The sequence below is a fragment of the Brassica napus genome, chromosome C1, assembly GCF_020379485.1.
Source record: "Brassica napus cultivar Da-Ae chromosome C1, Da-Ae, whole genome shotgun sequence".
Taxonomy (NCBI): domain Eukaryota; kingdom Viridiplantae; phylum Streptophyta; class Magnoliopsida; order Brassicales; family Brassicaceae; genus Brassica; species Brassica napus.
Genome location: NC_063444.1, coordinates 27,328,385 through 27,343,720, shown reverse-complemented (window position 1 = coordinate 27,343,720; position 15,336 = coordinate 27,328,385). Strand labels below are relative to the sequence as shown.

The 15,336-nt window shown below is 46.0% G+C and overlaps 2 protein-coding genes across 2 annotated transcripts; one reads left to right on the top strand and one right to left on the bottom strand.

Moving 5' to 3' along the window:
• Nucleotides 1-3,051: 3,051 nt before the first annotated feature.
• LOC106378524 (meiosis-specific protein ASY2-like) lies at nucleotides 3,052-6,318 on the top strand. The gene is made up of 5 exons (XM_013818639.1): nucleotides 3,052-3,883; nucleotides 4,073-4,207; nucleotides 4,294-4,566; nucleotides 4,617-5,191; nucleotides 5,269-6,318. Exons 1-5 carry the CDS (start codon nucleotides 3,052-3,054, stop codon nucleotides 6,316-6,318), a joined length of 2,865 nt encoding a protein of 954 aa, XP_013674093.1.
• Nucleotides 6,319-7,641: 1,323 nt separating this feature from the next.
• LOC106378525 lies at nucleotides 7,642-9,165 on the bottom strand. Its single transcript, XM_013818640.1, has one exon. It carries the CDS (start codon nucleotides 9,163-9,165, stop codon nucleotides 7,642-7,644), a length of 1,524 nt encoding a protein of 507 aa, XP_013674094.1.
• Between the last annotated feature and the right edge of the window lie 6,171 nt (nucleotides 9,166-15,336).

Below are 15,336 nucleotides of genomic sequence, written 5' to 3'. Positions count from 1 at the left end.
TTTTATACATCAATTAGGGAAATTATAATAGTCTGCTTTTTTGTTTTACCAGTGGGCAAAGGAAAGGTCGAGCGTGTATCGTCTCGTCTGGCCAAGTACCAACAAAAGAGAAAGATATAATCTTCTTGTCTATGTGATACAATCAAACTTTTAAACAATTTTTGGAAAAATAAATATAGATATATATATAGATATATAAATGTTGGTTCTTAATCTTTAAACCGAAATCTACCATTAACAAACCCTAGCCAAATCGTATTATATTCGGTTAATTTTAATGATCGAAAATCTTTGGTTAATTGATAACTGAAAAACCGTATCGGTTTGGTTAAGAAACTATCACAAGACTTGTTTCTATCATCTCCACATAACTTGTTTCCATCATCAAACTAAAGTGATTACTTGATCCACCCATGCGAAGATGCCTGCGTCACCATCCACACAAAAACACATTGATTAGTTTCTTTTGTCTTTAATCATGCTAGGTCCTTAAATTTACGTTAGTTTTGCGTTTTAATTACAAAGTTTATGTTGAGAGCCTTTACCTTTCTCTATTTGGCGACTGATCATATGTGGGTCAATAGGGCCAACGAGCTTTCGTGAGGGATTGGTACGTTTGAATTTACTGATTTTATTAAGAAAAAATTGGAGTTGCTCGGTATGTAGCATGTTTTTTTTTCGGTATATAGCATGTTTTCGAATAATTTTAAATAATTCAGGTAAAATAACATTTTTGATTTTTTTTTTTAAAGAATAAAATATCCTTTACTGTAAAAACACCAATCTTCTACAATGGGAGCCAATATTTTGAAATATACTTATTTATATTTTTTTTTATACAGGGTATAAATAATACATGCAAATTTTAATAATATCTCTATTAAATATTTACTTTTTGGTTTACATTTTTTTTTTAAAAAACTTTGGTTGAAGCAATCTTAGCAAATTAATCGAAAGTATATGACAAACTATATGGATACCAGTTAATTTAGGAAGTTAACTACATAAGTAACTGATACAATTTAGGAAATTCATGAAAATATATCAATATTTACATTAATTAAAATATTTTATGAATTGTAAATACTTTATATGCCTTAGATTTATTGGACGGTAAACTTTTTTTAAATGGTATTTTGATTATTGTTATATTAAGTTCAACAAACATAAGAAAATTAAAGTAATTTAATACTAAGAAAACAAATAATTTTAATAATAATAAAATATAATATATCTACCTCGTTAAAGTACATACTGTCATGCTATTTTAAAATATTTTATAATTACTTGGTTTCTAATATATTTTAAAATAAGCAGTAAAAAATTGTGATTGTATGTGAAAAATTATATTATATAAGTAAGTTATAATTTATGTATATTTTTGGCTTTAATTGAAAGATATTAAAGTGAACTAAATTTAAGAAAAAAAAACAAAAAAACATTTCAATATACTAATTATAAACTATTTTTAGCCAATTAAACATATATCAGTTTATGTTACTTAATTATTTTATGTAATTATCTGAGAAAATAGATAGATACAAATACAAATATTTCTATTACTTTAAAAATATACTTTTTATTGTTTTAAATTATTGTTAAAATAAATGATGTTTTTCTATTGTCAAGATTATTTATGCGAAATTGTTTTATGAAATTATATTATATAAAAGTGTATATTTTCATCTAAGAAAATATATATTTTCATCTAAGAAAATATAGATATAAAGAGAATATTTTATTAAATAGTTGAGGCTTGAGCGAGAGGTTCTTTGGCATCAGTGTTTTAAATCAAGTACTAGATGGAGGAAGTCCCCAGCAAGATATCTTTGAGCTTTGAAGTGAATGAGTGGAGTAAAGTGTTTGATCGGAAAACGGTAATAAAGAAGATATGGGTTTTAACAAAGACGTCTTATTATGGTCGGAGAAAACGTTCAGTCGGTTACAAGGGAAACGAAGAGAGTGCGACAGAAAGGAAGCCGGTGGCTCGATGAGCTACCGGAAAAGTACAACTAACGGCGAGATGAAGCAAAGGTGAAAACCCTAATCTAGCCGCCAAGTGTTAGTCAGTGATTTCGGATCCTCTTCTCGTTGTCTCCCCTTTCCCTTATATAGACGTCCTGATGCCTCGTCCTTGACCTAATTTACGCCATCTTGGTGGGCCTCCTCTGCTGGGCCGAGAAGCCCGTAGGTGTCCGAGCAGCCGCTCAGCCGAATGTACTTCAGTCGATGATGATTGACTAAAAGTACTCAAGAGTCAAGCCGAGAGACCTGACTCTTGAGCCGACCGATCGAGCTGTCGCTCTACCTAATCCGGGCCAGGCCTTTCTATTCCTCGGGCCTTGTGGGATGGTCAAATCCATCCTCTACAGTAAGTCCCCCCAGTCCATTAGTGAGCGAAGTGCTTTCTGGCTCGTGATGGATTCTAAGGTTTGAAGGTTTGAGGGAATAGAAGGCCTGTCGGAAGGTTGGAGCGGTTGGCCGATGAGTCGCACAGCGTCGTTCTCTCGGAAGCGAGCAGTAGAGGCTTTATCGCTCCTTTTGATCGTTGTGTCGCAGGGAGGGTTCTGGAATATTTCCGCTTGAGGCCGATTAGTCACGGATATTCAGATCCCGACTGACATATCTAGATTAACCATTGGTTTATTCTGATTTTAAGATGACCGACGTCCGATTTAGACGAGAAGCCGAACCGTCGCGGGGGTCCGCTGGACATTTGGGAGAGTTTCGAGGCCCATTTAGGCCCGTTTGAATTTAATGGCGACGCCTCGAGTTTCCCCTCCTTCTCTTCCTTTCATATTATGTCGAGAAGCGGGATCGTCGCGAGGGTCCGCTGGGTTTTTAGGGCGGATTTCGAGGCCCGTTTAGGCCCGAATAGACCTAATGATGGCGCCTCGAGTTTCCCCCCCTCTCTTTTCCTTATAAATATGCAGATCCCCTCTCATTTCTTCAAGTTTTTCTCCGCGATCAAAGGTACTTTCTCTCTCTTTCCTTTATCTCTCTAAGCTTTGTTAGATTCATTCGAAGCATTCTTCACCGTTTCGTTCCGCGATGTCGTCGGGTCAGAGGCTATCGAAGCAGCATAAGGGAAAGGCAGTCGCAGCGACGTCGAATCCGACAAGGAATTCCGACGGGGGTCGTGTCGGAGATCCGGAGGCGATTCATCGCGCGGCGATGATGGACACGGCGAATCTATCTCGTTCTCAGCGACTTCTGGTTGCGGATGCTGCGAGACTCGCGAGAGAAGGAAGCCAGAACGTCGTTGCGAGGGATGCAATGGAATGTTCGAGAGACGGGCAGAGCGGGGCGATGCCTGTTGACTCGGTCACCCTGAGAGCTCGATCTGCGGAGGGCGGTCCCTCGGAGGACGATGATTCTGAGGCAGAGTTCTTCCCGACTACCTTTTACCCTGACGGAATTTTCGAAGAGCTTCCTCAACTCCATCACGACTTATTGCGTCCTGCCTTCTTGGCCGGTCAGGACTGGGAGGGCGTAAAGAAGACGAAGTCGACTCCTGGAAGTGTGAAGAGGGTTCTTCGGGCTGCGGGTGCCGTAGGCGTGACCTTCCTTGTGCCTACGGAAGCGCAGAGACCCTGGTCTCCTCCGATGGGGTACCAGACGGTGCACGAATCCTATTTTCAGGAAAACACTCGTTGCTGGTTCCCCATCCCACGACTGATCACATCATACGCCAGACGTCGAGATCTCGCGATCAGTCAGCTGTTGAATGGCTCGCTGCGACTAGCGGTCACTTTATCGGTTTTGGAGGAGCAGATCGATATGCCGATGAGCGTTAGGTTGTTCGAGGAGATGACCTCGATAACCGATATGAAGGATGGCACCTACTCGGTGAAGATGCGACCGAACTGCAATGTGTGTGCCGGTCATCCGAATAAGACGCAGAACTGGCAGCGCTCCTACTTCTTCCTTAAGTCCGACAGCTCGGCCGTCGAGGAGCCTCCCCAAGATGATTATCGAGTTCTTTGAAACCGTTCTTGCGGTAGAATATTCTGTCGCGAACCGTAAGCGATTTGTCGATTCTAACCAACCAATTTTTTTGCTTTGTATGCAGTCGGCCATCCTACCTCCCCAGTTTATCCCGAAGATTTCTTGAGAAGTATTCGTGGCGTCGCTTTGCTTCGAATCTATCGTTGGTCCGAGATCTCCGTCGAGAAGATCCGTGAGCTTAAAGATCGAATCACTCGAAGTACGTTCTCTCGCAGCTCTAGACTGTGCTCTTTTAGTTGCAAGTTTTATTTGTCGCGTCCTGACCCTTCTGCCTTATGTTTTCAGGAGAGTGGATATCCGATCTTCCGACCGTTCTTCCCATTCGCACTAAGCGACTAGACATCTTCCCGAGAGACATCCAAAAACAAGTTACCGAGGCAAAGAGGATGGGTACTCTTCCTGATCTGAGCGCAATAATAGCGGCCCAGCTGGGGCTGACTAGCGGGGAAGGACCCTCGATGGCGGTTCCTCGTGCTGACGAGGTTTTTCCTTCCGATGCCAGAAGTGCGGGGAAGGGCAAGAAAAGGAAAAGAGGCGATGGCTCGGGAGTCGAGAGGAGTACTGAGGAGATGAGTGACGTCCCTCCTTCCGGTGAACCCCGGAAGAAGAAAAAGAAGAGAAGGACAAAGAAGAAGTCCCCGGCGAGCAGTTGGAGAATGCTGACGAGCCGATCGAGCAAGAGGAGGAGGATGTTCGAGAAGAAGAACTTCAGCACGAAGAGGGGGCTTCTGAGGCTGAAGCCTCGGAGGGACGGAATGACGAGGAGGGAGTAAGTGAAGGAGAGGAATGCGAGACTTCTCTTAATGCCGCCCGCTCGGGTGATTCCGAGGAAGATAGCGAAGGGTCACCACTCCTGATAAGGAGGGGAAATGACGAAGACGATGATGAGAGGCGGTCTCCTGATCTGACGTCTTCTCGCGAGAGAACTCCCGTTCCCGTCGGGGGAGGGGCCGTCCAGACCGGTACTTCTTCCCGCGGCGCCGCTATCCTAAGGAGGGCACCCGGATTCAGCTTTCCCGACAAGGTCGACTTCCACTACGAGGAACCGGCTCCCTTAGTGTACGTTCCAGAGAAATGTGGAGAGTTTCTCTGTCAATTAAGAGGGAGGGCGAAACCTCTTCCTGCTGTGAAAGACCTTATATTCGGGGGTGAATACGAAGAAGCTGCGAGGGCCAAACTGCTGGTAAACGGCTTGGTCCTCCTTTTTTTAAATTCCTTGACTCCTAACTTCTCACGATTTCCATTGTGTCGCGTGTTCAGGATGATAGCACGATGAATGTCGTGATTGATAAATACGACACGGCCCTTAAAGAAACCTTGGACGAGCTCGAGCTGGCCAAGAAAGAGTTTGCTGAGAAGGAAGAGGTTTCTGCTCGTCAACTGAACGAGTCAAGGGCCAATCTGCAGAAGCTCAACGGGATGATGACCCGCACCATTGCTCGACGCGATGAGTTTAAAGCCGCGCTAGAATCATCTCGAAGAATCATCCGCGAGCTTGAACAGAAGAATGCTGATCTCGAGAGCGAGAGGGCTTCGCTCGCTGCCACGCACGAGCGAGAGATGAAACGTCTGAGGGACTCCAGAATCTTGGAGGTGACGAGAGAAAGGGGGAGAGTTGAGGCGGAAATGACCGCCAAGGCTAATCGTTGCTTTGCCAAGATTCATTCTCGAGAGGAGCATCGGGGTCCTTACGACGAGGCTCGGTTACTCTACAGCCAAGCCTTTGGGACTAGGAAGTGCCTCGAGGCCTTGAAAGGAGCCGGGAACGACATACCGCAAGCCTCTATTGATATGTTCGTCGAGTACGACAGAAAGTACGAACAAGAGGCTGAGAAGCTGAAGGTTGGCGAGATCCCCGAAAGCGATTTTAGACTCTCTCCCCTCGCGTTGGAGTCTCAGTTCGTGGATGCTCGGATTCTGGTGGGTCTCGACCCGTATGGTTCCAACGCTGGCTTAATTGACCCAGAGACTGCGGTGAATCTGCATGTCTCGTCTACTCATCCGGTCAGAGAAAGGCGCGAGGACCCGACGCTTCCTATTGAAAACCCTTCGACTGTTCTTGAGGAAGGAGTGCCTGGTCGAGGAGCTCGAGTCGATGGAGATAACGTTCCTGTCCTCGTGCTTTCGGATACTTCACTCGAGGGTCACGATTCGCCGCCTCCAGAAGAGTCTTGTCGGGACGGCGAGGAAAACATTGGCGAGGTGTCGGAGGATGCTGCGATGCAAGTCTCTCCGATTGCCCGCGAATCGAGCGTCAGGGCTTCGAAGCTTTCCGCCCTTAATGATCGCGAGAGTGATCGGGAAGCTTAGTTTTCTTTGTTTGTTGTTTTCTTTTGAGTCCCGGAGGACTTGTGTTGTTGCCTTTTAGACTTTTGCCTTTCGAGGCTTCTACTTTGTTTTTCCTCTGTTATTTTCAACTCTTCGAATCGTATTAACTGATTATCTTTTATTGTACTTGTCTTTCAAATGCATGATTTCTCAAGATTTGAAGTGACTGTTTGTTTAGTATAAACGTTATTCGAGATACGAATCGTTGTAGTGTTAAGCTCGTTATGACTTTGTCTCGGTCGATTTCTTTGACTCGCGATCGTTCGTCATTTGAGTTTAATTATAAGTTCTCGACGTTGACGGTTCCAAATCGACCCTAGCGTAATTTTCAAGCGTTCGGTGGGCCAAACCTTACTTAGTAAATTACAGGGTGAGTTGGAGTCATTGTCTCGGCCGTGTTGGTTTAAATCGCAACACGGTCGACTCCCGTGAATACGTGTCTGATCAGGACATATCCAACGTGGGATGCGAGTACCGGCATCGCTTAAGTGATCGTCTGCTTCGGAGATCGATTCCTCGGGGAGGAGGTTTGTTTTTTTTTTCTTTTTTTTTCGGCTGGACCCCTTTTTCTTTTGGGCTGCCTACATATCCCTTTGTGGGAATCAAGCCATTCGTAGTTCTTAGATTGCGAGTAAAAGTGGCTTTTGAGGCGCATTTACTAGGTTTTTTTTTTTTTTTTTTTGAGCGAGAGAGCGTGACCGTTGGTCGTTCTTTCGCCTTTTTTTTTTTTGAGCGAGAGGCGTGTAAAAGTGGCCTTAGTGGCGCATTTACTCGGTAAGGCGTTCGTCTTGACTAAGGATGGAAGAGGCGGAGAAGTTTGGAGTTCCAAGCTCTCGGTATTGCTTCGCCTGTTGAAGTCTCGAGGCGGTATACTCCTGGTTTGATGACTTCGACTATCTTGTATGGTCCTTCCCAGTTGGCTCCAAGCTTGCCGGCTTTCCATTCCTTAGTGTTTTCGAAGACCTTTCTTAAGACAAGATTGCCCATTTCGAGAGGACGCGATTTGACCTTTTTGTTGTAGTAGCTCTCGATTTGATGTTGGTAATTCTGGATACGGAGTAGTGCTTGGTCGCGCTTTTCCTCGATGTCGTCGAGTGCGTCGGGCAGCATGTCGCGGTTGAGTTCGATGTTTTGTGGCATTCGCGATCGGCGCAAGCTCGTCACATTCACTTCTGCGGGAGCCATTTCCTCGACGCCGTAGGCCATTGAGAAAGGGGTAGCCTTCGTCGCTCCGTGAGGAGTTGTTCTGTGGGACCACAGGACACCGTCTAGTTCATCTGCCCAGCAACCTTTCTTTAAGTCGAGTCATTTCTTCAGACCGTCGATGATGGTCTTGTTCGTCGACTCGGCTTGGCCGTTACTTTGCGGGTTTCTCGGGGTCGACATGTTGAGTCGAATTCGCCATCTGTCGCAGAATCCCTTGAAATGATGGGAGATGAATTGTGAACCGTTCTCTGTAATGATCTCGTATGGGAGCCCATGTCGGTAGATTATGTTCTTCCAGACGAAGTTTTGCACCTCCTTGTCGGTGATGCTGGCGTAGGCTTCGGCTTCAACCCATTTGGTGAAGTAATCTAAGAGGACCAGGATGAACTTCTTTTGGCGAGATGCCGGCATTGGACCGATGATGTCCATTCCCCATCGCATGAATGGGTATGGAGCAGTTAGGGTATGAAGGAACTCCGTTGGGCTGTGTAAGGTGGAAGCATGATGCTGGCATTTGTCGCACTTGCGCACGTATGTCTCGCAGTCGGCGTTCATGGTTGGCCAGTAGAATCCGAGATTCTTTACTTTTAATGCGAGAGCTCGTCCGCCCGAGTGATTGCCTACTGCTCCTTCATGTGTTTCGGCCATGACTAGTCTCGTTTCTTCGCCGGAGATACATTTGAGTAGCACCTTCATCGCGGTCCATCGGTGTAGTTCCCCGTCCATGAAAACGTAGTGTGCGCTACGTCGCTTCAGTCGCCGCACGTCCCATTTCTCGGTGGGCAATAAACCTTCAGCGAGGTAATCGATGAGTTCCTTGCGCCAATCTGTTGGCTGATCATCCTGCGAAGGAGGTTCTGCTTCGTCGATATCCATCGCTTCGCTAATCGCTGCTGCGATCGCAGTCTGTTCCGCCTTCGTATCGATGCTCGATTTCTCGATCTTATGGATTGGGATTGTCCTCTTGACTTGATCGTGTAGCTTGCTTCCTAGAGCAGCGAGGGCGTCGGCACAGACATTTTCTCCGCGAGGAACCTTCGTGAGTTCGAAGAACTCGAAGTCTCGCCTAAGGTCTTGGACGAGTTTGAGGTAGGCGTCTATCCTTTCGTTGCGGACGTCGTAATCGCTGAGGTACTGGCTTACGACAAGTTGAGAGTCGCAGTAAGCACTGATTCTTTTGGCTTTCACTGCCTTGGCGAGACGGAGCCCTGCGATGAGGGATTCGTACTCAGCTTCGTTGTTTGACGCCGCAAAACCAAAGCTGAATGACTGCCGGATGAGTTCTCCAGTTGGTGATTGCAGTTGCACTCCTCCCCCCGACGCTTTACTCGTGGATGAACCGTCGACGTGTAGGATCCAGTTTAAACTTGGTAGGATGAGGTCTTGCTCCAGCTCTGGTGTTAACTCGATCAAGAAGTCGGCAAGGACCTGTGACTTTGCTGCTGTGCGATTCTTGTACACGATGTCATGTTCGCTCAGCTTCATCGCCCATTTAGTCAACCGTCCTGACTGGTTAGTATTCTGCATAACTGTTCGGAGTGGTTGGTTGGACAGTACTTCAATCGTGTGCGACTGAAAGTAGGGTCGCAGTTTCCTGGCCGAGGTGACGACAGCTAAGGCCATCTTTTCGAGTGTTGGGTATCTCGTCTCCGGCTCGGTCATTCTTTTACTTGTGTAAAATATTGGTTTATGTTCTCCCCGATCTTCTTGAATGAGCACGCTGCTGACGGCGGAGGATGTGACGGCTATGTAGAGAGACAATGTGTTGCCGGCTTCTGGCTTTGATAGTACTGGGGGGTTGTGAGGTAGTGCTTGAGTTGATTGAACGCCTCCTCGCACTTTTCGTCCCAGACGAACCTCTTATTGCCCCTTAGTAGCTCGTAGAAGGGAAGACACTTATCGGTTGATCGCGAGATGAACCTGTTGAGAGCTGCTATGCGTCCGGTTAGTCGTTGTACTTCGCGGCTGTTCTTTGGGCTTGGAAGGTCGAGGATCGCCGAGATCTGCTTGGGGTTAGCCTCGATTCCTCGTTGAGTGACAATGTAGCCGAGGAATTCTCCCGAAGTGACACCGAAGGTACACTTGGCCGGGTTGAGCTTCATCCCGTAGTCGTTCAAGATCTTGAAGCAGTCGCGTAAGTTGTTTAGGTGATCGTCGGCCTTGAGCGATTTGACTAACATGTCGTCGATGTACACTTCCATGGTGTTGCCAAGCTGATCAGGGAACATTCGGTTGACGAGTCGCTGATAAGTCGCGCCGGCGTTCTTTCGCCCGAAGGGCATCACCTTGTAGCAGTAGGTCCCTCTGTCGGTGATGAATGCCGTCTTCTCGCGATCGTCGGGATGCATCAAGATCTGGTTGTATCCCGAGAAAGCGTCCATGAAGGTTAGGAGTTCGTTACCAGCAGTTGATTCGACGAGACGATCGATATGAGGGAGTGGGTAACTGTCCTTTGGGCACGCCTTGTTGAGGTCCGTGAAGTCGACGCATATGCGCCATTTGCCGTTTTTCTTTTTGACGACAACCGGGTTAGCCAACCATTCGTGGTATCGGACTTTGGTTATGAAACCCGCGTCGAGGAGCCTGTCGACTTCTTCGTTTACGGCTTTAGATCGTTCTGGACCGAGTTTTCGTCGCTTCTGTCGGATGGGTTTGAACGTTGGGTCGACGTGCAGTTCATGGGAGGTAACTGCGGGGTCGATCCCCTTCATGTTGGAAGTCTTCCAGGCGAACGTCGAGGCGTTGTCTTTGACGAAAGAGATGATCCTTGAACATACGTCGTCAGACAGGTAGACGCCAACTCGGATGATTTTCGTCGGGTCGGATTCATCAATTGCGACTTCGCGAACTTCCTCCTTCTGGGGGTATATCTTGTTGAGTGGTTTACTGACGGAGTTGACAAGGGAAGCTTGCTGCTGCATCTTTACAGTTGCGATCAGTAGTTCTCTCGCGGCTTCTTGATCTCCCCGAATCGTCTGAGTTTTGCCGTCTTTTCCGGGAAATTTGACGCGTTGATGATAAGTCGAAGGGACGACTTTCATGGAATGCAGCCATGGTGTTTCGAGTATGGCATTATAGGGTGCTTTGGCGCGGATGACGGAGAACTTGACGGTGCGGGTTATACCACCTCCGTAAACTGGAAGGCGAATTGTCCCGATCATTTGCTCTGAGACTCCGTTGAAGCCGGTGAGCGTGCGAGAAGAAGGCTTCATATCCCGCAAATCAACTCCCATTTTGTTGAGTGTGTCGCGAAAGATGAGATCGACTGAGCTGCCGGTATGAATAAGGACTTTTGCGACCAGACATTCGCTGATGTCAATGTTGACGAGGAGAGGATCGTTATGTGGCATGTGGACGCCCTTGGTGTCTAGTGCCGAAAAAGTGATCTGGTGATCATTTTCGACTGGAGAAGGCCACTTCTGAGAGGTGGTTGCTTGACGTTTGTAATCTTTGACGGCTCGAACCGAGTCACCGCAAGGTGGTGATCCGCCCATTATGACACTAATGTGCGGGGCTCGGGTAGCTCGCATTGATTCGAATTGCTTCCTCAAATCGTCAGTTGTGTTCTCGAATATAGGAGTTTCTTGGGGCTGTTTCTTTTTTGATTCGAGACGTCATTGCAGATCGGACCCTTTCGAACGGTTGAGTTGGATTTGCAGGTCGTCGGCCTTCGAATTGAACTGGTCGCGAAGGTCGCCAGTTTGACCGACTCTCCGAGTGTTGCATTTGGAGATGGTCGCACGGAGGTCGGCGGTTCCTGTGTTTTCGTTCGTGGCGCTTTTTCGCTTCAATAGAATGCACAGGTCTTTATCTGTTTTCGAGGGAGCGAGAGACTGCTTATCCTTGCTGTCCAATTTATCGCGCAGATCTGGTTGCACTATCGGGACGTCGTCATCAGAGGAGTCGCAAGGGCGAGAGAGTATGACTTCCACTCGTCGCCGGCGACGCGGGTGTTCGTCTTCTGACGAATCGTTGGCGGGGCCGACGTTGTTGACGGGAGTGCGCTCAGGGCTTGCTCTTTCATCGCTCGGGGCCGTGTTCTTTTGAGACTTCTGGGCCTTCTTCTCCTTGTTCTTACTCCAGCTTTTGGTGTTTTTCGGTGTCGTAGGAGAAGTGGGCATTTGGATTGTTTCATTAGTGATCCCGTCGAAAAACTGCCCGATGAGGACCTTGCATTCCTTCGTGTCATGGGAATCCCTTTTGTGGTAGAGGCACCATTTTTTTGGCTCCTCGGAGTTTGAACTCGCTGGTTCGGATGAGGTTGACTGCTTCGGAGCGGAGTCTCAATCCCAGTGGTTCCAGCCTTTCTCTCGCGTGATGGCTGCTGATTTTGGAGATTCCTCATCACCGACCGAGCTAACGTAGCCTCGCTTCTGAGTGGTATTTCCACCGGAGGAGTGCTGGCGGGGCTCGGGGCGGGTGTCGTTTGTTCGGGAGGGTCGCTGTTTCGCTGCTGCTTCTTTTGCGAACTTTTCCCTGGTGTCTTCTTCCATGCGGATATAGTTGTGCGAGCGAGCGATGGCGTCGGAGACAGATTTTGTCGGATATCGGTAGAGATCCTGGCGGAATGTGGAGTCGACGTGCAAGGTGTTCATTAAAGATTCGACGGCGATATGGTCGGGAATATCAATCTTCGAGACAATAGCTTTGAATTTCCACATGAAGTCGCGGAGACTTTGGTCGCTGGCGTGAGTGAGGTTCCACAAATCTGACACGGTCGCTTCCTGGTTGGTGAACATGATATAGTTCTTAAGGAAAGCCGTCGAGAGGTCGTGGAAACAGTCGACGGAGTTTTCTCTGAGGCCGGTGAACCAAGTAAGGGCCGGTCCTTCTAGGGTTTCGACGAAGAGTTGGCAAAAGCCGGCGTCTTTGTCTTCGTCGGTCAGGTTTACGCGTCGCATCGCTTTGTTGAAAGACGTGACGTGAGTAGAAGGGTCAGAGAGACCTTTGAAGGTTGGAAGACGAAGTTTCTCCATCTTCTGTAGCCGCACGCCGGTAACCTTTTGCGTGAAAGGTGTACGAAGAGATTCCACGAGTACATGCTCGATTTGGGGCGCGGACGTCGTCACCTAGTGGATCTTCGAATTGATATCGAGGACCGACTGTTTCAACGCGGCTAGTTCGCTTGCGGTGTGCGCGTTGATGTCGTTACCGGCGCTTTGGTTATCGTTATCCCGCGTAGGTGCTACGTCGGTGGTTCGTTCTGTGGCGAACAGGTGTCGACGATACTGCGCCGTTGAAGCTTCGGCGTTTGCGGCGAGAGGAGCAAGGATCTTTGCTATCGCCGTGATTTGGTCAGCTGCCGCCTTCTGCGCCGCTTCTTGTAGGGCGAGGCGTGCCAGGATAGTTTCCATAGACGCAGGATGGGGAAGTGGAGTTACTGGTGTAGGCGTAGGTGTCGCCTCTGGAGCCGGTGTCACCTCGAGAGCTTTGCGCTCCTCGCCTGACGAAGAACTGTCGTTGTTAACGACCATAGTTCTGACGTTACTTTGCTAGTTGCCCCACGGTGGGCACCAACTGTTTGATCGGAAAACGGTAATAAAGAAGATATGGGTTTTAACAAAGACGTCTTATTTATGGTCGGAGAAAACGTTCAGTCGGTTACAAGGGAAACAAAGAGACTGCGACAGAAAGGAAGTCGGTGGCTCGATGAGCTACCGGAAAAGTACAACTAACGGCGAGATGAAGCAAAGGTGAAAACCCTAATCTAGCCGCCAAGTGTTAGTCAGTGATTTTGGATCCTCCTCTCGTTGTCTCCCGTTTCCCTTATATAGACGTCCTGATGCCTCGTCCTTGACCTAATTTACGCCATCTTGTTGGGCCTCCTCTGCTGGACCGAGAAGCCCGTAGGCGTCCGAGCAGCCGCTGAGCCGAATGTACTTCAGTCGATGATGATTGACTAAAAGTACTCAAGAGTCAAGCCGAGAGACCTGACTCTTGAGCCGACCGATCGAGCCGTCGCTCTACCTAATCTGGGCCAGGCCTTTCTATTCCTCGGGCCTTGTGGGATGGTCAAATCCATCCTCTACATAAAGGGTGAGTTTGTCGTCGTTGCTCTGATTCAATTTCCATGGAGATTCTACGGTGGATAGAGAAGTTCGAGATGCGGTGAAGAGGGCTTTCCGACGATGGAGTTCTCGGGCAGTGATTGGGCCGCCCATTTGATGCTTGTTTTACACGTGTTGAGGACGTGGCACTTGAAGCTTCTCGAGATTCTTGTATGTGGGCCATTAGTTCACAAAATTTAATTTATCCGTTGGACTTTTAATGCTGTAAAACCTGATGACCATAGAATAAACAATGCCTTCTAGCATGTTAATGAAACATAAAGTCGACAAAAAAAACATGTCTAAGCATATGTTATATAAAGGGTGAATTTGCTGAATATTCATACAAAAAAATGAAGAATATAGCTATATTACAGTAATTCAGGTTGGATGAGACAATTTACGCACAAACATGACCAAACTCTCCTTCTTGCCGCGTACGCGTGATGTTGAAATGCCAAAACTAAATTTGTCATGCTATTCTACACATCATACAGTATAGTCACACAAATGATTTTATCAGTTTCAAAGGATAGAGAACTTGATACATAGAAACATCACAATGTAAACCGTTTATAAGTTAAAGAAAGAGTGATAGTGATGCCTCACTGCGATAAAGAAGAAGGAGGAGGAGAAGGAAAGGTAGGGGAGAGGGAGGAAGAGGAGGAGGATGGATAGGAGGAGGGGGAGGGAGAGGGAGAGGGGGAGGAAGATGAGCAGGACTACACTATATTTAGAACGAAATAGAATAGTATAGTATTTACAAGAATTGTTGTAAAAATTTGTGTGTATTCTTCATTGATGGTTGCATTTTTACAATGTGATTGCTATGTATCATATATGAGATACACTTGTTGTAAGGAATCACACCGAAAATTTCAAGTTAAAGCACCATCTACTAAAAATACACATTATCAAATTCATATTTTCTTGTAACATTAAGAAAGAATTTCTATTCTATGTTTATCAAACATAATAGTACAACACAATGCATATTGTTTATTTCTCCCATAGTTCTGCAGATTCTGTGTTTCTTAATCCACATACATTGGAAAGTAACAAAATTGTAGACTCAAACAAATATATGAAGAAAAGATCAGACAATCACTTGTTGGATACGATAATTATATGTCGTGTAAAATACTCACTGAGTTTTATAAAACTTGTAAATATTCATTGGAAAAAAAAGAGAACAGAGATCAATATAATGAGAAATTTTTTTTCACAAGAATAAGAACACTACTGGAAGTGAGAGTGGGAATGAACAGAAATAAATGGTAGTTTTGTCATTAATCATTATACATATTATACAAAGAATATCATAACCAAAAGGTTATTATGGTTATAAACTTGATTTTTGGTTTTGCTATGTATATGAATTCCCATTTCCCTTATATAAATGTCATATAAACATTTATATTTTATATGAGGACTGTAGTATAGTTATTATATAATTGTATAATTATATCAAAATTATGGGATTTCGTTTTACAGGTTTTTGTTTTACGGAAAATATATAAATTGTTTTGATATATTTTAATAAAAGGAAATGGATATAAAATCAAGAATATAATAAATGAAATAATATTTAGATTAATAAGTTTCTATTAATTGGCCAATCACTTTTGAAAGGTCGCAGAGTTTATACAAGCAATAATATCTTAGAAGCAATTAAAAATAAATATGTGAATGATGCTTGTAAAATAAGTATCTAAACATACATGAAAATTTATCGGACAGCAATTTT